This window comes from Leucopleurus acutus (genome assembly GCF_964270905.1).
Source record: "Leucopleurus acutus genome assembly, chromosome: 1".
Taxonomy (NCBI): domain Eukaryota; kingdom Metazoa; phylum Chordata; class Mammalia; order Artiodactyla; family Delphinidae; genus Leucopleurus; species Leucopleurus acutus.
In genome coordinates this window covers 4,352,333-4,373,622 of record NC_139142.1, presented here as the reverse complement: position 1 = coordinate 4,373,622, position 21,290 = coordinate 4,352,333, and the positions used below count along the sequence as shown (strand labels likewise).

The window sequence follows — 21,290 nt, the reverse complement described above, 5'->3', positions numbered from 1 at the left end:
GGCCTGCTCCCTCCCCTCTGGTCGTCCTCTTCACTGGTCTCCCCACAGGATTCTGGCCTCCTGTGCAGCAGCCAGACTGTTCTTTCAAAAGGAAAGCTGACTCCTGCTTTTCTCTCCTATGTTTAACCCTTCAACAGCTCCCCATCTTTTGTGGAGGGAGACACTTCCAAAGTTCTCTGATCTGTTTTGCCCGCCCCTGCTGCGCTCCCATCCACATGGGGCCCCTGGCCTCTCTGCAGGCTGGCTCTCCCCGCCCTCCCACCTCCCACCTTCCTCAGCAGTCCGCCCACCTCCCCAGTCAGAGTTAAGCTTCACCTGCTATTATCATCTCTTGGAGGCCAGCTCTTTGCTCTTAGCTCTGTCCCCAGCTGTAATACCCGTTTGCACATTTGCTTAATATCTTTTTCTCTCATTAGACTCTTGTGAGCTGTTTTGTTCCCCGGAGATTCTAGCAGTGAGCAGTGTTCTTGGCACATAGTGGACCCTGAATAAATAAGTATCTGTGGAATAAACCCAGTGAATGAATGAGAGTTGCCCAATTTTCAAAGCCTCTGTTTGCACATCTGTAAAATGGAGGTAACTTCCGTGCTGACCGCATGGGTCTATGTGAGGATCACATGGTTCCGTAATTTGGAAAAGTACTGTGGAAAGTGATGCACAGAAGTTAAAGTATGATATTATGACTCCTTCTAACCAGGTCACACCCTGCTCTTTTCCCGGGCATTTTTTGAGAACGAGTACTTCTTAGCATAAAAGAGTAGGGATCAGTACGAAGCCCCTTTTGGTGATCTGGCTTTAGGGTAGGCGCGCCACGGAGGAGAGAGGCCTGCGGCTCAAGGGCAGATGTGACATTCAGCCTGGAAAAGTCCCTAACTGCCCTTCCTGTTCCCCCTGAGGTGGGCTGGTCTGGAAGAGCACCTGGCAGTGTTTAAGTGAGCTCCAGCGCTGAGACCTAGAGCATTCTACCTTATGTTGATGGGCTGCGGTAGTGCTTAGAAACTGTGGAGAAGGGGGGAAATTTGAGGAGACTAGATGGGCTTTCCAAGAGAGAGAGAGAAAAGGTGGTGTTAGAAGCTAACTATCAATAAAACTCACATTGACCTCTGGAAAAATTCTACAATGGATTTGTGTTAGAACTCTTGGTTCCAAGTGATAGAACACTCAATTCCTAGTAGCTTAAAGCAAAAAAGTGAATCTGTTGGTTCAAGGGTGACAATGCTGAGGGCTGTTTAGCTTCAGGCGTGGCTGCACTCAGGGGTCAGATGTCCTCATGTCTTTGTCTCACCTTCTCTGTCTCTAGGTGTGCCCTGGTCCCAGGGACACACCACTCCTGTGGTGGCTCCCTTTCAGCCTCAGGGCTACTGCTTCGCAGCCCCAATAGAGAGGAAATGCCTCTTCCCCTCTACTGCCTGCTGCAGCCCTGGGCTTGTACCCCAGTGCCGCGGGTTGTCCAGGACTGGGTTCCGTGTTCTTTGTAGAAGCTTTGAGCCAGTGCCTCGTGCAACACACTAACCGAGTGGGGCATGCGTGGTTCTCCAAGGAAGGTGGGCGCATGGACACCAGGCAAGCAGTAGAATCCATGGCACTGCAGGACTAAAAGACAGGTGTGCTGCTGGGAGCCAGCATTCAGTCACCAAAACCATTCATTCTTTTTTGAGTTCTTAGACTCATAGGATCTGTGTATATTGAGGCCGGAGACCAAGTGTATCTTAATTTGGAAAGGCACCTGACACTCATGGGGCCCAGGTCTTTAGCATCTTGACGATTCTATCTCATCCTTATTTTGCAGAAGAGCTGGAACCCCAGGTCCTCCTGGTGCCAGAGAATCTCAGGCTGTTCTTGCGAACATGGCAGGGTGGTGGTGGTGGTGTCTACCATGCGATAGTGTCCAACTAGATGGCCGTGGCTTGTTCAAAAATAGCACCCAACCTAAAGAATTAACGATTTACTTCTAGGGTGGTAGAGGTTTCTCATGACCAAAGGGCACGATACTTAGCATTCTTCTGTTCCACAGCTTAATAATAAACAAATTGGGTAGCATTTCAGAAGGGAGGTCTGCTTGTCCAAGCTATAGAGGACTCAAAACTAGGATAGCCATCCTTTGGTTCCTCTGTACATTTGTCCATACATCTGTTCATCTGTCCATTTGTCTATTCATCCGTCCCTAAAGGGCTGTCAGTGGGAAGAGGGCTCAGTCTGACTTTGTGTTGTATTAGTCCAGAGAACTGGCTTAGGAGCCGTGTATGGGACCGCAGAGCACATTGCAGGTGGGAGGTGGGTGAGCGTTGATGGTTAAGCCTGAAGGCTTTCCAGCCAGTCTGCCCCCGTCTGATTCTCTGCTCCACCTCTCACCATGTGACCTGGGGCAGATAACCTCTCTGTGCTTCAGTTATCTCAACTGTCAAATGATGTTTATAATAATACCCACCTCCTACTGTGCGGTAAGGATTGAGTTAATTCTCGTGAGGTGCTTAAAACACGGCTTCTGTGTAGTACGGTTGAGTGCGCGGTTACTGTTACCTGGAGGTGTGAGGTGAGGTGGTGTTTTGTCTCAGAATAATGTCCAAGGTTGCAGTGCTCTCAGAAGGGGCTCCAGCTCCTCCTGGAGTCGGGCAATCCCCACCGCTGGACAGGCTGCACCACCTGCTGGGGACCCTGCAGGCCGCCCGAGGGCTCCTCCCCACTCCACGAGGAGGGTGGAGTGATGACCTCTAGAACCCCCGCCTCCACTCTCCACGCATTCTTCAGCAACCTCTGCAGACATCTTGCTCTTAATCCTTTTTACGCAAAGAAAACTCTTTTTTGCTCCTTTACATCTTCTACTGGCATTTAAAACTCCTTCCCTTTGTTCTGACCTTATTGAACGAGAGAATAATTTCTTGGAATTCTCTGTCTAATGAAAATGCTCATGTACTTACAGATTCTGATCAAGTTTCTCCTCAACCTTTACCTTGAGGGAACTTGCATCATTTGGTATAGAAAACTTTTTTTTTTTTTTTTTTTTTTTTTTTTTTGCGGTACACGGGTCTCTCACTGCTGTGGCCTCTCCCGTTGCAGAGCACAGGCTCTGGACGCGAAGGCTCAGCGGCCATGGCTCACGGGCCCAGCCGCTCCGCGGCATGTGGGATCTTCCCGGACCGGGGAACGAACCCGTGTCCCCCGCATCGTCAGGCGGACTCTCAACCACTGTGCCACCAGGGAAGCCCCTGGAATGGCATCTTTAAAGTGCTGATAGAGAAATAAAAATTCTCAACTCATGATTCTGTATCCTTTAAGAATGAAGGTGAAATAAAGACATTTTCAGATGAATGAGAAGTAAGTGAGAATTCATTGGAAGCAGATGTGCACTACAGAAATGTTAAAGGACGTTCTTTAGGATGGAGGAATATGATACCAGATAGGAACTCATATCTTTAGGAAGGATTGAAGTGGCTGTCAATGGCAAATATGTGGGAAGATATAAAAGACTATTTTTTCCTCTTAAATTAAAAGAATACATATGACTATTTAAAGCAAACATTTTCACATTGCATTGTGGGGTTTATAACATATATGGGTGGAATACATATGACAACTATAGTGTAAAGAATGGGGGTTGGAGAAGACATTTATGGTTGCAAGCTTCTTATATTTTATGTAAACTGGTACAATTTACTATAAGAAGACTTTAAAATATTAAGCATGACATATATACAATGGAATGTTACTCAGCCGTAGAAAGAATGAAATTGAGTTATTTGTAGTGAGGTGGATGGACCTAGAGTCTATCATACAGAGTGAAGTAAGTCAGAAAGAGAAAAACAAATACTGTATGCTAACGCACATATATGAAATCTAAAAGAATTGTACTGAAGAGCCTAGTCGCAGGGTAGGAATAAAGACTCAGACGTAGAGAATGGACTTGAGGACACGGGCGGCACAGGAAGCTGGGATGAAGTGAAAGAGTAGCATTGACATATATACACTACCAAATGTAAAATAGGTAGTGGGAAGCAGCCGCATAGCACAGGGAGGTCAGCTTGGTGCTTTGTGATGACCTAGAGTGGTGGGATAGGGAGGGTGGGAGGGAGGCTCAAGAGGGAGGGGATATGGGGATATATGTATACATATAGCTGATTCACTTTGTTATACAGCAGAAACTAACACAACATTGTAAAGCAATTATACTCCAATAAAGATGAAAAAAATAAAATATTAAGCATGTATATTATAATCCCTAGAGCAACCACTTGAAAAAGGTTAAGAGGCATAGCTAAGAAGCCAATAGATAAAATGGAATTCTAAAAATAGGTATTTCAAAAGAAGGCAGTAAAGGGGGAAAGGAGGAATAAAACAGAGGTAAAACAGAAAACTAATAGCAAAATGGTAGATGTAAATCTGCTCATATCAACAATTACATTAAATGTACATGGACTAAACACTACAATCAAAAGAGATTGTCAGGGCTTCCCTGGTGGCGCAGTGGTTGAGAGTCCGCCTGCCGATGCAGGGGACACGGGTTCGTGCCCTGGTCCGGGAAGATCCCACATGCCGCGGAGCGACTGGGCCCGTGAGCCATGGCCGCTAAGTCTGCGCGTCTGGAGCCTGTGCTCTGCAACGGGAGAGGCCACACACACACACACACAAAAAAAAAAAAAAGAGATTGTCAGAATGGATACAAAAGCAAAACTAAATTATATGCTGTTGACAAGAGGTGCACTTCAAGGAAAAAAGAAACAAATAAGCTAAAAGTAAATAGGTGGAATAAAGGGATATCATCCAAATAGTAAGCGTAAGGAGACTGGAAGTATTATAATACTAACCAATAAAATAGACTTCAAGACAAAGGGTATTACCAGAGATAAGAGGGACTTTTCATAGTGATAAAATGATTAATTCATCAGGAAGATGTAACAATCTGTGTACCTAAAAACAGAGCTTCAAAATACATGAAAAAGTTTTCATAGAATTAAAGGGAGAATAAACAAATCCATAGTCATAATTGGAGATATTAACACTCTTCTCTAAGTAGTTGATAGAACAGCTGTACACATCAATAAAGATGGAAGATCTGTATAACATTATCAACTACCTTAACTAAACAGACATTTTTGGAACACTATACATAACAATGCTGGGTACAGATGCTTTTCAAATTCAAATAGTACTTCTCTAAGGTAGGCCATGTGCTAGGACATAAAGCAAATATCAATACATTTAAAAAAGCTTAGAGACTTCCCTGGTGGTCCAGTGGGTAAGAATCCATGCTCCAAATGCAGGGGACCCGGGTTCAATCCCTGGTCGGGGAACTAGATCCCACATGCATGCTGCAACTAAGAGTCTGCATGCTGCAACTAAAACATGCTGCAGTGAAAATCCTGTGTGCCACAACTAAGACCCGGCACAGCCTAAATAAATGTAAATAAATGAATATTAAAAGAGGGTTTAAACAATAGAAAGCCTAGTCTTTGATCACAGTGGAATTAAATTAATAATAAATAATAATAAGATACTGAAAAATAAGAAAAACTCCATAAACATTTGACGGTTAAATCACATACTTCTAAATAACTTATGGGGATTTATGCTTTCAGCTAAGATGGAGTAATAGGGACCAGATTCATGCTTCAATCTTAAATAATTAAAAGAAACAGGTAAAATATAAGGAACAGCAGTTTTCAGGCACTGAACACCAGGTAGTGTAGACAGTGATCCCTGAGAGAGGGGAAACAAAATGGGATGAGCCCTGAGATTGTTGCAGCTTACAGCCCGATGAGAGTTTCTGGACTATAGCACAGGGAGAAGAAACCCAGATGGGTCCCAGTGATCTTCCTGGAATCCAGGAAGGGCAAGGCAGCTAGAGTTCTCAGAGTTCTCTCTAGAGTTCTGGTTCTCAGAATAGAGAACCAGAGACTAGAGAGCTGCCCAGAGAGAGAGAGAGAGCTCCAGAGCCTACAGGAGGTTCCCTCAAAGTCTTCAGTGAAATACTGATCAGCACACGTGTAGGAGGAAACTCCCCAAGGTGGGGAAAGAGCCACTTGAAAGGAACAGGATGAACAATCCCCAGAGCTCACAGGACCAAGAATACGTCATATTCCCATAAGCCAGAGTGGGAAATCCTTGTAATTCACAAGGGTATTGCCTCAGGAATGGAGTAAAACAGCCCTAGATAAATGCTGCTCTTTTTCCTCCTATCAAAGCTTAGAGACTATCCTGGCAAGAAGTGAACTGTTTCCAAGTAATTTAATTGTGTCCCAGAGCAAACCTCAAGACTATTATAGGAATACAAAAATTTTAAAAAAATCTACTAAAGTAAAATTCACTGTGTCTTGCTTCCAAACAAAGATTACAAAGGCATGTGAAAGAAGAAGAAAAATCTGAACCATGATGAGAAGAAAAATCAATAAATAGAAACATACCTAGAAATGGCAAGATGATACAATTAGTAAATAACGTTATACCAGCTGTTATAAATATGCCTTATATATGCAAAGAGGTGGAGAAAAGTATGAACACAATAAGGAGAGACATGGAAGACAGAAGAAAGGTCCAAATCGAACTCTAGAGGTAAAAAAAAATGTTTTGGATGAAAACTACACTAGATGGAATTAATTGCGGATCATAAACTGTAAAAGAAAGGGTTAGCAAATTTTTTTTTTTTTTTTTTTTTCGGTACGCGGGCCTCTCACTGCTGTGGCCTCTCCCATTGTGGAGCACAGGCTCCGGACGCGCAGGCTCCGAGGCCATGGCTCACGGTCCTAGCTGCTCTGTGGCATGTGGGATCTTCCCGGACCGGGGCACGAACCCGTGTCCCCTGCATCGGCAGGCGGACTCTCAACCACTGCGCCACCAGGGAAGCCCCAAGGTTAGCAAATTTGAAGACATAGTTATAGAAACTATCTAAAATGCAGCACAGAGAGTAAAAAGCTTGGGAAAAAAAATAAACAGAGCATCAGTGAACTGTGAGATAACTTCAAGCTTACCCAATATACATGAAATTGGAGTCTTCAGAGGAAGAGAGAACAGAAAAAATTATTTAAAGAAATAAAGGCTGAGGGCTTCCCTGGTAGCGCAGTGGTTAAGAATCCAACTGCCAATGCAGGGGACACGGGTTCAAGCCCTGTTCCAGGAAGATCCCACATGCCATGGAGCAACTAAGCCTGTGCACCACAACTACTGAGCCTGCGCTCTAGAGCCCACAAGCCACAACTACTGAGCCCGCACGCCGAGAGTCCGTGCTCCACAACAAGAGAAGCCGCTGCAATGAGAAGCCCACATACCGCAACAAAGAGTAGCCTCTGCTCACAGCAACTAGAGAAAGCCTGCATGCAGCAACGAAGACCCATCACAGACAAAAATTAAAAATAAATAAATAAATAGAAAGAAAAAAATTTTAAATAAAAGAAAGAATGGCTGAAAGTTTTCCAAATTTGATGAAAATTAGAAACCCATATATCCAAGAACCTCAATGAACCCCAAGCACAAGAAACATGAGGAAAAAGTTTACCAAGGTACATCATAATGGAATTTCTTATAATCAATGATAAAGATAAAAATCTTAAATGCAGCCAGAGAGGGAGAAAAAGACAAGTTACATACAGAGGAACAAAGATAAGAATGGCAACAGACCTCTTATTGGAAATGATGCCAGTGGAATAGCATACTTAAAGTACCAAGAGAAAACAAACAGACCACTGTTAACCCAAAATTCAAAACCCAGCAAAACATCTTTTTAAAACAAAGGTGGGCTTCCCTGGTGGCGCAGTGGTTAAGAGTCCGCCTGCCAACGTGGAGGACATGGGTTCGAGCCTTGGTCCGGGAGGATCCCGCATGCCGCGGAGCGACTAAGCCCGTGCGCCACAACTACTGAGCCTGAGCTCTAGAGCCCGCGAGCCACAACTACTGAGGCCCGCGCGCCTGGAGCTCGTGCTCCGCAACAAAGAGCAGCCCCCGCTCAACGCAACTAGAGAAAGCCCGCGCGCAGCAACGAAGAGCCAACGCGGCCAAAACTAAATAAGTAAATAAATTTATAAAACAAAGGCAAAATACTGTTTCAGACATTTAAAAGTTGAAGCAATTCATTTTCAGCAGACCTGCACTAAAGGAAACGTTAAAGTTCTTGAAACAGAAATAAAGTGATGCCAGATAGAAATTACATCTTCACAGAGGAATGATGAGCACCAGAAATGGTGAATATGTGGGTAAATGTAAATATTTTTCTTTTTATTAAAAAATCACTTTAAATGATGATTTATGTTTAAAGTAAAAATAATAACAATGTTTTGTGCAGTTTATAACATATGTAGGTGTAAAATATATGATAACATGCATAAAAGCTGAGATAGGAGGAATGGTGTATATTGTTCTTATGATTCTTATGATTCTTAAGGCAAGTGCTAATATTACTTGAAGGTAGACTGTGATAAATTACAAATGTATGCTGTAAGTCTTAAAGCAAATAGTAATAAAACAAAACCAGGATTTATGGTTAGTAATCTAACAATGGGAGATAAAATGAAGTAACAAAAGATACTCAATCCAAAAGAAGGCCAAAAAAAAATTAGGAAAGAGGGAACAATCGAGATAAATGGAAAACAAATAGCAAATTTAAGCCCAAACCATATCAGTAGTGGATAAAATGGCCTAAATACCCATTTAAAAGACAAAGTTTGGGGACTTCCCTGGTGGTGCAGTGGTTAAGAATCCACCTGCCAATGCAGGGGACATGGGTTTGATCGCTGGTCTGGGAAGCCTGTGCCACAACTACTGAACCTGCTCTCTAAAGCCCGCGAGCCACAACTACTGAAGCCTGCACACCACAACTACTGAAGCCCACGTGCCTAGAGCCCATGCTCCGCAACAAGAGAAGCCACCGCAACGAGAAGCCTGTGCACTGCAAAGAAGAGTAGCCCCTCCTCGCCACAACTAGAGAAAAGCCTGTGTGCAGCAACGAAGACCCAACACAGCCAAAATAAATAAATTAAAAAAAAAAAGACAAAGTTTGTTAGGTTGGATAAAAAGGCAAGACCCAATTATACAATACCCACAAGAAACCTTAAATGAAAAGACACCAAAGGTTAAATGTAAAAGGATGGAAGAAGATATACCATACTAATAGTAATTAAAAAAAAGAGTGGCCATATTAATATTAGACAAAGTAGATTTCAGAGCAAAGAATATTAGCAGGGATAAAGAGAGACATCTTATAATGAGAAAGGGGTCAATTCATCAAAGGACATAACACTAGATACTTAACTTTGGGCACATAAACATTAAGGGCATAAATATGTATACATCTAATAAGAGAGCTTTAAAATACATGAGGCAAAGCTGATAGACCTGCATGGAGAAGTAATCATATATACAATTATAGTTGGAGCTTTCAACACCATTTTTTCAATAATCAATAGATCAAGTAGACAGAAAATCAGTAAAGGTATAGAAGACTTGAACAACACTATCACCAACTTGGCCTAATTGGCATTGATAGAACACTCCATGTAACAACAGCAGAACACACATTCTTTTCAAGTGTACATGGAATGTTTACCAAGATAGACCATATTCTAGGCCATAAAACAAGGCTCAGTAAATTTAAAAGGATTGAAATTATTCAAAGTATATTCTCTAATGGTGATAAGATTAAATTAAAAATCAATAACACATATCCCAAATATTTGGAAACTAGACAGCACACTTGTAATTAACCTCTGGGTTCAGGGAGAAACTGATAGGGATATTTGAAAGTATTTTGAACCAAATGCAAATGAAAACACAACATATAAAATTTTGTGGAATGTAGCTAGAGTAGTTCTCAGATGGTAATTTATAGCATTAATGCCTATATTAAAGAAGAAAATTTCAGATCAATGATCTTAGCGTCCACTTTACATACAAAAGAAAGAAAAGCAAATACAACCCAAAGTAAGCAAAAGAGAGGAGATAAAGAAAAAGCAGAAATAATTGAAAGAGAAAACAGATAAACAGTAGAGAAAAGTCAGTGGTGCCAAAAGCTGGTTCTTTGAGATCAGTGAAAGCGATAAACCTTTAGCCACTCATCAGGAATAAAGAGAAAACATACAAGTTACCAATATTAGGAATAAGAGAAGTGACTTAATTACAAATTCTAAAGATATTAAGAGAGTACTAAGGTAATATTATGATCAACTTTCTGTCAATGAATTCTACAACTCAGATGACCTGGATAAATCCCTTGAGAGACTCAAGCAATAAAAGCTCACTGACAAAATTAGATAACTCCAAAGCCTTGTCTCTATTAAAGAAATTGATTCATAGTTAAAAGCCTTCCCATAAAGAAAACTCCATGCCCCAAAACTTCACTAGTGAATTTTACCGAACATTTAAGTAAGAAATAGGACCAATTTGTTATGGGTTCAATTGTGTCTCTCTCAAAATTTGTATTTCTAAGTCCTAACCCCCAGTGCCTCCGAATATGTCTTTATTTGGAGATGGGATCTTTTTTTTTTTTTTTTTTTGCGGTACGCGGGCCTCTCACCTCTGCGGCCTCTCCCGCTGCAGAGCACAGGCTCCAGATGCACAGGCTCAGCGGCCATGGCTCACAGGCCCAGCTGCTCTGCGGCACGTGGGATCTTCCCGGACCGGGGCACGAACCCATGTCCCCTGCATCAGCAGGCGGACTCTCAACCACTGTGCCACTAGGGAAGCCCTGGAGATGGGATCTTTATAGAGATATTCAAGTTAAAATGAAGTCTTTAGGATGGACCCTAATCCAGTATGACTTTCATTTTCTTTTGTTTTTTAAAAATTTATTTATTTATTTATTTATTTTTGGCTGCGTTGGGTCTTCGTTGCTGTGTGTGGGTTTTCTCTAGTTGTGGTGAGCAGGTGAGCAGAAGACTGCTCACCACTCTTCGTTGTGGTGAGTAGGCTTCTCATTGCAGTGGCTTCTCCTCTTGCAGAGCACAAGCTCCAGGTATGCGGGCTTCAGTAGTTGTGGCTCTTGGGCTCTATAATGCATGCTCAGCAGTTGTGACGCATGGGCTTAGCTGCTCTCTGGCATGCGGGATCTTCCCGGACCAGGGCTTGAACCCGTTTCCCCTGCATTGACAGGTGGATTCTTAACCACTGCACCACCAGGGAAGTCCCTATGTTTTCATAAAAAGGGGATATATGAAGACAGACAGGCATAGAAGGAGAACACCATGTGAGCGTGAAGACAGCCATCTACAAGTCAAGAAGAGAGGTCTGGAACAGATCCTTCCCTCACAGCCCTCAGAAGGAACCAATCCTGCCTTGATTTCTGACTTTTGACTTCCAGAACCACGAGACAATACATATCTAGTGTTTAAACCAGCCAGTTTGTGGTATTTTGTTATGGCAGCCCTAGAAAATTAATACACAATTCTTTTCAAACTCCTCCAGAAAATCAAAGAGGAGGAAGCACTTCCCAACTTGTTCTGTGAGGCCACCATTACTGTGGTACCAAACCAAGAGAAGAAATAAGATTTAGCAAATCAATCCAACATTTATTTATTTATTTATTTATTTATTTATATGTCATGACTAAGTAGGATCTGTCCCAGGAATTCAAGTTTAGCTTAATATTTGAAAATCAATTAATATAATACAGCCTATTGATGAACTATAAAAGAAGAACCATATGATGATCATCTCAAGAGATATAGAAAGAGCTTTTGACAATATCCAGCTTTCATTCCTGATAAAAACTTTCAGCAAACTGGAAATAGAAGACAATTTTCTCAAACTGTTAAGGAGCATTTATGAAAACATAACCTCTAGCATCTTACTTAACTGTGTAAAAGACTGACTGCTTTCCCCATGAGGTCAGGAACAAGGCAGGGGTGTTCACTCACACTGTGTCTATTCAGCATTGTTCTGGGGATTATAGCCTGTACAATAAGGCAAGAAAAAGAAATAAAAGGTATCTGGATTGGAAAGGAGGAAGTGAACTTGTTTTTGTTCACATATGTGATTGTCTATGTAGAAAACTCTTCTGAATCTACAAAAAAAAAAACCCTTTAGAACTAATAGTTTAGCAAGTTTGCCGAATTCAAGGTCAATATAGAAAATTAATTGTATTTCTACATTAGAAAAGAACCTGAAATTAAAAATTTTTAAATACTATTTACAATATCATCACAACATGAAAAAAATAGGGATACATTTGACAAAAGTTGTGCAAGATTTTTTCATCAAAAAACTATAAACCATTGCTTAGAGAAATTAAAGACCTAAATATTGATAAAAAGAGAGATATATCCTGTTCATGCATCAGAAAACTCAATATTGTTAGGACATCTCCCCAAATTGGTCTGTGGATTCAACGCAATTCCAGCCCTTGAATACACACACACCCTGAAGGATTCCCAAAACTTTTGCAGGTAAATGGCCTGATGAAGGCTTGGGCACTGGCTGCACCGGCTTGTGCTAAGCTGTGCAAGCCTGACAGCGGTCTCTAGAATGATATCCTGGGACAGCAGAGACTGTCGAGGATAAACAGGAGTCCATGATCTGGGACTGAACTAGGAGGGTCTGTGAGGCAGGAGCTGGCAGGACAGGGCCAAACGGGAGGCAAAGATTCACCCAGAAGTCTGACAGCTATTATCTCCAGGTAGTGGGATGATAGCCGCCTCTTATTTTCTTCTTTGTGTTTTTCTGTTTTTTTTTGTTTGTTTGTTTTGAAAAATTTTTTGCAGAACACTTATTTACAGTGTAATCAGAGAAACAGCCATCCTGTTGTTGATTCCTATGGGGTTTTACTTTTTGCACTTTTGTATAATTTGAGTATTTTTTACAGAGATTGTATTTGTTTTATAGTATTGGGTTGGCCAAAAAGTGCCTTCGGTTTTTAAGAAAAAATAAAAGACACATTTTTCATTTTCACCAAGGACTTTATTGAGCAACATATTCACCCTTTTGTTCCACTACCTTCTGCCATTTTTTAGGCAACTTCATAATTCCATCTTCCCAAAACTTTTTATCTTTTTGAGCAAAGAACTGTTCCAGGTGCCTTTTACAGTCTTCTAGGGAATTGACATTTTTTCCCTTAAGAGAATTTTGTAAAGACTGAAATAAATGGAAATCCAAAGGTGCAATATCTGGTGAGTACGGCGGATGAATCAGAACTTCCCAGCCAAGCGGTAACAGTTTTTGCCTGGTCATCAAAAAACATGTGGTCTTGCGTTATCCTGATGGAAGATTATGCGTTTTCTGTTGACTAATTCTGGATGCTTTTCGTCAAGTGCTGCTTTCAGTTGGTCTAACTGGGAGCAGCACTTGTTGGAATTAATCGTTTGGTTTTCTGGAAGGAGCTCGTAATAGAGGGCTCCCTTCTAACCCCACCATATACACAACATCGCCTTCTTTGGATGAAGACTGGCCTTTGGTGTGGTTGGTGGTGGTTCATTTCACTTGCCCCACCATCTCTTCTGTTCCACATCATTGTACAGTATCCACTTTTCATCGCCCATCACAATTTGTTTTAAAAACGGAACATTTTCGTTATGTTTAAGTAGAGACTCACATGTGGAAATGCAGTCAAGAAGGTTTTTTTCACTTAACTTAGGTGGAACCCAAACGTTAAAGTGATGAACGTAACCAAGCTGGTACGAATGATTGTCAACGCATGAGTTGGATATTTTGAGTATGTCAGCTATCTCCTGCGTGGTTCTCAATTAATGTGTCGATTTGATTGGTATCAACTGGTCTACCTGACCATGGAGCATCGTCCTGCGAGAAATCTCCAGCATGAAACTTTGCAAACCACTTTTGACACGTTCGATCAGTCAGAGCATCATCTCCATACACCGCAAAAATCTTTTTTAGTGTTTCAGTTGCATTTTTACCTTTCTTAAAATAATAAAGCATAGTATGCCGAAAATGTTGCTTTCTTTCTTCTATCTTCAGTATTAAAATGGCAACACACAAATTCACCAGTTTTGATGTATTTATTTATTTTTATTGGGGTATAGCTGTTTTACAATGTTGTGTTAGTTTCTACCGTACAGCGAAGTGAAGTAGAGTTCCCTGTGCTATACAGCAGGTTCTCATCAGTTATCTGTTGTATACATATTAGTGTATATATGTCAATCCCAATCTCCCAGTTCATCCCACCCCCCCTTTCCCTCCTTGGTGTCCATACATTTGTTCTCTATGTCTGTGTCTCTGTTTCTGCCTTGCAGACCGGTTCATCTGTACCGTTTTTCTAGATTCCACATATATGTGTTAATAGACAATATTTGTTTTTCTCTTTCTGACTTACTTCACTCTGTATGACAGTCTCTAGGTCCATCCACGTCTCTACAAATGTCCCAATTTCATTCCTTTTTATGGCTGAATAATATTCCATTGTACCACATCTTCTTTATCCATTCGTCTGTCAATGGGCATTTAGGTTGCTTCATGACCTGGCTATTGTAAATAGTGCTGCAGTGAACATTGGGGTGCATGTGTCGGTAAGTCTTTTTTTTAAATGCATGCTGATATGACAGCTGTCACATACAATCTAACAAAATCGTTTTGAATGAAGTTAAAAACAACTAAGTGCTACTACAGCCATCTTATGGAAAAAACTGAACAAACCTTTTGGCCAACCCAATAAAAAACAAAAGTCAGGCAGGTAGGCAGAGAGAAGGTGACCCGTGGCTAAAGCTATAGGTCTTGAGAGACTGTTAGGAACTCCTGGTGGGGCCATGTCTCAGTAAGCAGAACACGGAAACTGCGGTGAACGTGCACCTGCACCACATTTCACTTGTCATGTTCTTTCTAAACCTGACTTTTCGTTGGACACGTAGAATGTCTCCAGTTAATACAGCAAGTCATCTTAGCACATGTGACAGAAGACTTAACTCCTTAATTCCATGAAGGCAGATTGGGCTCTCTAATTACTTAATTGAAAAAAGGTACACACTTCAGGCTGCGCAGTGTTTGGGAATTAATCTTTAAAACCTGACAGCAAACATTAAATTCAATTAGGGAGAGCGATTAGCAAAGATTCTTCTCTTCCTCACCATGGGTACTTTGAGAAGTAGCTGACTGGGGTGCATTGATTCTGATGCTATCGTTGTGTATATATCAACCAGGAGAGCCAAGTATGCATTTTTCATTTCAGAGGGGAGTTACTGGATAATTTACGGATTGATGGATTTCCTTAAACATGTCTCCGCGGCTGATTTAGGAGGCCGTGGCCAGGAACTCAGACCTCTCTGGCTGCTGCTTTCGGCCTTGGTGCCACCGGGTTTAAGGTCTCTTTTTTCCTCCGTCTTTGATTAGGGTTATGAGCCACCCCCTCCTCGTCCCCCACCACCTCCTTCTCCTCCTTTCCCAACACCTAGCTGATAGCAGGTACCCAGGAAGTGTTTGCTGAATGAATGATTAAATGAATGAGTTTAATAGATGGGGACATTTGGGCATATTTGCTTTGGAGCACATTCATTTTCTCACGCTCTCTCTTTTTTTTTTTTTTTTTTCTGTACGCGGGCCTCTCACTGCTGTGGCCTCTCCCGTTGCGGAGCACAGGCTCCGGACGTGCAGGCTCAGCGGCCATGGCTCACGGGCCCAGCCGCTCCGCGGCATGTGGGATCTTCCCGGACCGGGGCACGAACCCGTGTCCCTTGCATCGGCAGGCGGACTCCCAACCACTGTGCCACCAGGGAAGCCCTCTCACGCTCTCTTTGCCTCTCTTTAGGGGAAATACAGTGTAGTGTTCACAGCTCCCATCCCCCAACCCTGCCCCCTCTCCCTCTCCCCTCTCCAAGCATATTTTTTATAGTCTGACTACAAGTACACAAAGAAACATGATAGAGTTTTGCTTCATGTGTGTTTTTAAAATTGTGGTGAAATACACATAAGGTTTACCAGCGTAGCCATTTTTAAGTGTAGGTTCAGCGGCATTAAGTACATTCATTCACATTGTTGTGCAGCCGTCATCACCATCCATCTGCAGAACTCTTCATCTTGCAAAACTGAAACTCTGTCCCCATTAAAAAGTCTCCATTTCCCCCTCCCCGCAGCCCTTGGTAACCGCCGTTCTACTTTCTACGTCTATGATTTTGACTACTCTAGGGACCCCACATATGTGGAATTATACTTTCTGTCTTTTTGTGAGTGACTTATTTCACTTAGCGTGTTGTCTTCAAGGTTTATCCATGTGGTGGGTTGTGTCAGAATTTCATTTCTTCTTAAGACAGTAATATTCCATTGTGTGTATATATATATATGTATATATATATCACATTTTGTTTATCCATCTGTCCATCAGTGGACACTTGGGTTGCTTCCACATTTTCACTGTTGTGACTAATGCAGCTTGAACATTGGGATACAGATATCTCTTTGAGACCCTGGTTTTAATTTTTTGAGCGCATACACACAAGTGGAATTGCTGGGTCGTGCTGTGAGTCTATGCTTAATGTTTTGAGGTTCTGCTCTGCTGTTTTCTCCAGTGGCTGGACCATTTTGCCTCCCCACTAACAATGTACGAAGGTTCTGATTTTCCACCTCCTCGCCAACACATATCTTCTTCTGTTTTTTTTTTTTTTTTTTGATAGAAGCCATTCTGCTGGGTGTGAGGTGGTGTTCCATGTGTTTTTAAAACTTAGATGGCATCATACTGCATATATGCAGTTGTCTTATGTATTCAATATTATCTTTTCACTGTTTAGCCAAGTTAACCCTGTAGATCTAGTTCACTCATTTCACTTTATTTTTTCCTTTCAAGTCATACTTGCACGTAGTTTTGAGAAAACAGCAGTTCCCTGTGCTCTGCGTTTCTGCCATGAATTCTCACTTCACTTTGAAGCCTTCTGGCTCTTTCCTCTGTTATCTCTGTTCGTATTTCTAAATGTAAATGTTGCTACTTTTTGCTTTTCAGTCTGAAACCCCAGCTGTTGACCCCTAATTAGGAAGAAAGGAACTGAGCTGTCTTACCATTCTTTCAAGGCTACCCTTGACCTCTTGTTTTCTTAATCTTAGACATTTCCGTATGCCCGGGAACTACGCTTTCAGAGCTCTCATCCTATGCATTTTGAGAACCTTCAGGATGTGGCGGGGTGAATTTTCTCATCTTGAAAGGGGAGGTTATCTCTCACATCCAGTTTGTGGATCTGTGTGGGCACGCTTTGGGTTTACTCTTATTAAGGAGATAAGAGAGGGTCAGGGAATCCTGCTGTTAAGAACCGCATGCACTACCTGCCTCAAGAAGCACAGGCTCCGGCGCCGTGGCTCCTGCTGTGCTCCAGCTACGGTGCGGTGTGCCCAGCCCTCGCTCATTCCTCGCCACTGCCCTTGGGACGGGGCTCTTCTTATGCCCATTATATGGACGAGGAGACTGAGGCCTGAAGAGGCCCAGCTTCAGCCAAGTCACAAGGCTGGCAAGCCGGAGCATCACACAGGAGGCCCTGTAGGTGCCTTCCTGCTTCTGTGTTCAGTCCTCTGGCCCACCTTGGATGGCAGGTGAGAGCATCCCTTTCTTCCTGCAGTGACACCAAGGGAGGACAGTAGCACTGCTGAGCACCTCCGTGTGCCAGGCCCTGGGCCAGCCTGGTTGGGCTCCTCGCCTGCCGGCCTTTCCCTGGGGTGTGTGGTGGTCGGCAGAGTTTCCTGGGAGAGCCGGTGGGAAGCCGAACGCAGCCCTTTCATGCACAAGTGGTCCTGGCCCTTGGAATGTACAGTTCTATACTTGAGGGCCTAAAAACACATTTCAGAGGTCATTAAGTGTACATAGGGCTTTCTGCCACAAGCCTCGCTCCCCAGGGAAAGCAGGGGGGAGTGAGGGGCAGTACTTCCTCTCCCAGAAAAAAGGCCAGCTTGCCCCTCGGGCAGAGATCTGCTCTGCCTGGTTGCAAACACAGGTGTGGCAGACTCTATTTTGGATCTTAGTCTTAAAGCGGGACCCGTGCAGGTAGCCTGGCCTGGTGCGGCATCCACTACAGGTCTCAGAAAGTCCTGTCTCGGAGGACACATGTCAGAGGTGCAGGTGAGGCTGGGCTGGAACTTTTTGGTGGTGAGCAGGTGTGAATCAGGTGTGAAGGGCTGGGCAGGTGAGCGGCAGAACACAGGACATGCTGTTTCCTTGTGAGCTCCCTTAACCCCCAGAAAAAATTTTGTGAAAGTCTCCCCCTCGACTTGCCAGTCCCAAGGCCTTATTACATTTCCACGAAGAGAAGTTTAACATCTAGATGTTGCTTTGATGGTAAAATATTGGGAATCCAGTTCCACTGTGAGAGCCTTTTCCCCGTGCACAGGGGCTGAGCTGAGCCCCCAGGATCAGGCCCCCGCTTGTGACATCTGGCGCTGTGTTTGCCTCGTAGGTGTGGAACGCCGTGGACTCGGGAAGCTGCTTGCAGACCTACTCCCTGCACAGTGAGGCAGTGCGGGACGCCCGGTGGTCCCCCTGTGGCCAGCGCATCCTCAGTGGTGGCTTCGACTCCGCCCTGCACCTAACAGACCTCGAAACAGGTGTGTTTCTCTGTTTCATTACCCCGAGGCGCCCCCTCCTCCGAGTTGGCAGCCGAGTCAGCTTTCTCACTGGGGAGGTTTCTGGGAGGGGGATTCTGCAGCCGCCAGCTGCAGACGGTTTCAGGGCAGGGGCAGACGGGACGAGGGGAGACTCACACTCGGCAAGCGTGTCTCCAGGCTGCTTGCCTGAAACCGAGACTGGCCCGTAGGCTTCACAGTGGACCTCTGCCAACCTGCCCGGAGGACAGAGTCCCAAGGTTGTCCCAGCCCCAACCTGTGGAGCTGGATAGAGGTGGCTTTTTAATCAACTTCTGACATGCAATTTGTACTGAGATAGAGTTAGCTTTATCACAGCGTCCTTTGGTTGGAATCAGTTTAGAATTCCTGTCAATTCACTGTCGCTGAAAGGCTGTAAGGAATGATTCCAGCTCATACGGAAAGCCAGCAAATGAGCTCTGCTTTCATGCCCACACTGAAAAGGCATTTGGGCGAGATGGATTCGCGCTGGCTAAATCCTAAGGGGGCCCTTGACAAGCAGCGCGAGGAGGAGAGAGGAGTCAGTGGGAGGAACTTTCCATTCCCCGGCATTCCGATGCAGCCGGCGCGTCGAGCACGAATCCCGCCACAGCCCCGGAGCGGGGGCCTGTCTGTGCTTCGGGCGAGGACAGAGCCAGCGAGCGCAGACCTGGGTTCCAGCCTTGCCCCTGACCCCCGGGCCGGCTGCCCTCAGCGCCCACGTTGCCTTTTCCTCCCTGGGTTCCTCCTGGGTCACTTTTCTGCTGGGCATCGCTGCCAGCACCAGGAGGGGAGGCCTGGGTTCACACCAGTGCCTGGGGCGTCCCTCGAGCCCTCAGGCAGCCCCTGCCTGCCTGGCCCAGCTGCGGTGGTCCTGGGGTCCGTGCCTCTCCCAGAGCCTGGCAAACAGGGGATGATCACCCCGGGGTCCAGCCACCCAGCTCCGCCCCGCAGCTTGGATGCAGCGGGTTGGTTGCTCACCTGGAGTGTCCTCCTCTCTTGCTGGGTCACTGAGGGACGACCCTTTTGAGGCCATGCAGCTCCTTTGGCTGGGCCCCGTGTGCCGTCAGTGGGGTGTTGACCAGGCTGTTGGCTGTGTCGGCGGCTGGTACTGTGCCACAGGCTTTGCACACATTTCAATCCTGCCAGCCATTGTTATCCCCATTCACAGGCGACTAGACTGAGGCTCCAATGGGCGAATGACTGGCTCTGGGCCTCCCAGTGGTGCTGGGCAGGTGGGGGTTTGGAGCCACGTCCGTGCAGCTGCAAACCCTGTGCCCTCTACACAGTGCTGAGTGTACGGTGTTCTTTTTGGCAACAAAGACCACGATCTTCCTGTGAGCCCCTCTGAGAGGGAGTCGAGGCTTAGGGGGTTTGGTGCCACTGGGTGACGGTGACAGTTGGGTCGCTGGTGCCAGCAATAGGTACTGTCACTGAGCACCGACTGTGTGCAAGGCCTTCCTCTGCAGCTTAACATGTGGGGTGAGGGCCCATTCACCCTTTGAGACTGGCACCACCGGAATCCCCTCGTCACACACAGGCACGGGGCACAACCAGGAAGCGGCTGAACCAGGATGCACACAGGTCTGCCAGGCTCCGAAGCCGGCTGCCTGACTGTTATACTTTGTTACCTGTGTGTCCAATAAGCCGTGCTCGGTATTATAGACACAGAGGTGAATAAGTCCCAGAATCCACCCTGGAGGAGCTCACATCCGCTGGGGGAGACAGAATTGCAGAGAGTCCCAGGGTACAGTGATGGAGAGAGATATAGGAACCGCAAGGACATCTAGCCTGGGAGATCAAGGAAGGCTTCCTGGAGGAAGTGGGACCCAAGCTGAGGCAGGAACTGGGGGACAGAGAATCAGGATGGAGTGGGGCTGGGGAGGGGGAGGGAAGTGGGTTCTCAGCAGATGGAATGAGGACGGAGGTCAGGAACATGAACCACGTGGTGTGTGTGGAAGTGTGGGGTGCAGGGAGCTGGGGGACGTGAGTTTGGGGGTGCAGGAAGGGGAGCTCGGGCTCCATGCGCTTCCTGGCCTGTGGGGTGTGTATTCCCCAGATGCCGCTCCCCAGTCCAGTGTCACTGAGCACCCATGGGTACCTGCGCTGCCTGCCCAAGAGTGGAGAAGGGATGCTTCTCATGTGCTGGTGATGCTGTCGTGTTAATCAAATACAAGTTCATTTGATAACATTAATGGATTCCTAGCGGCCCTTTGTCATGATCTATCTTCTCAATCAACAGATGTTAAGCAGACATTGCCATTGTGTGTGTGTGTATGTGTGTGTGTATGTGTGTGTGTGTGTGTGTGTGTGTGTGTGTGTGAGTGAGTGGGGGGGGCTCTGACATTTTCAGACGTTCGAAGAGAGTCCTCTCACCTGGCCAGTTAGGCACTGCCGCAGCAGGTGGCAGTAGGGGGCCATTGCTGAGTTTGGAGCAGGAGAGAATCATGGCTCCATGTGCACCCTGGGCAGGCCTCCCTGGTGGCTGTAGCGGGCTGGGGGTGACCCGAGGCTGGGTGGGGAGCTTCAGGAGGGGATGTGGCAGCCCTGCCCAGCTGGTGGTAGAACTCGCCGGAGGGAACATTGTCTGGCCCGGTCCCAGCTGCTCCTCTAGCTGTGGTGTGTTGGGTGGGACAGGGAAAGCATGGCCCTGCCCTGGGCTTTGCCGTCCCCCCGGGGAGGTGAGGGGGCACTTTTGCCCTCCACCCCTCTGCTGGGAATGGGCTCACCACCCGGTTTGCCTATGGAAGGCCCCCTCTCATTCCTTCAGCAGCTACTTGTACAGGACCTGGGCTGGGGCTACCGTGGTCAGCGTGCTGGATGTCCTTTGTTGCTTG

At 45.2% G+C, this 21,290-nt stretch overlaps 1 protein-coding gene across 1 annotated transcript in view; it reads left to right on the top strand.

Moving 5' to 3' along the window:
• Positions 1-21,290, top strand: part of WDR25 (WD repeat domain 25) — a 155,876-nt gene that overhangs the window by 78,094 nt on the left and 56,492 nt on the right. The window contains exon 3 of the mRNA XM_082852987.1: positions 18,291-18,438. Coding sequence (XP_082709113.1) covers positions 18,291-18,438 — 148 coding nt within the window. The remainder of the gene's footprint in view (positions 1-18,290; positions 18,439-21,290) is intronic.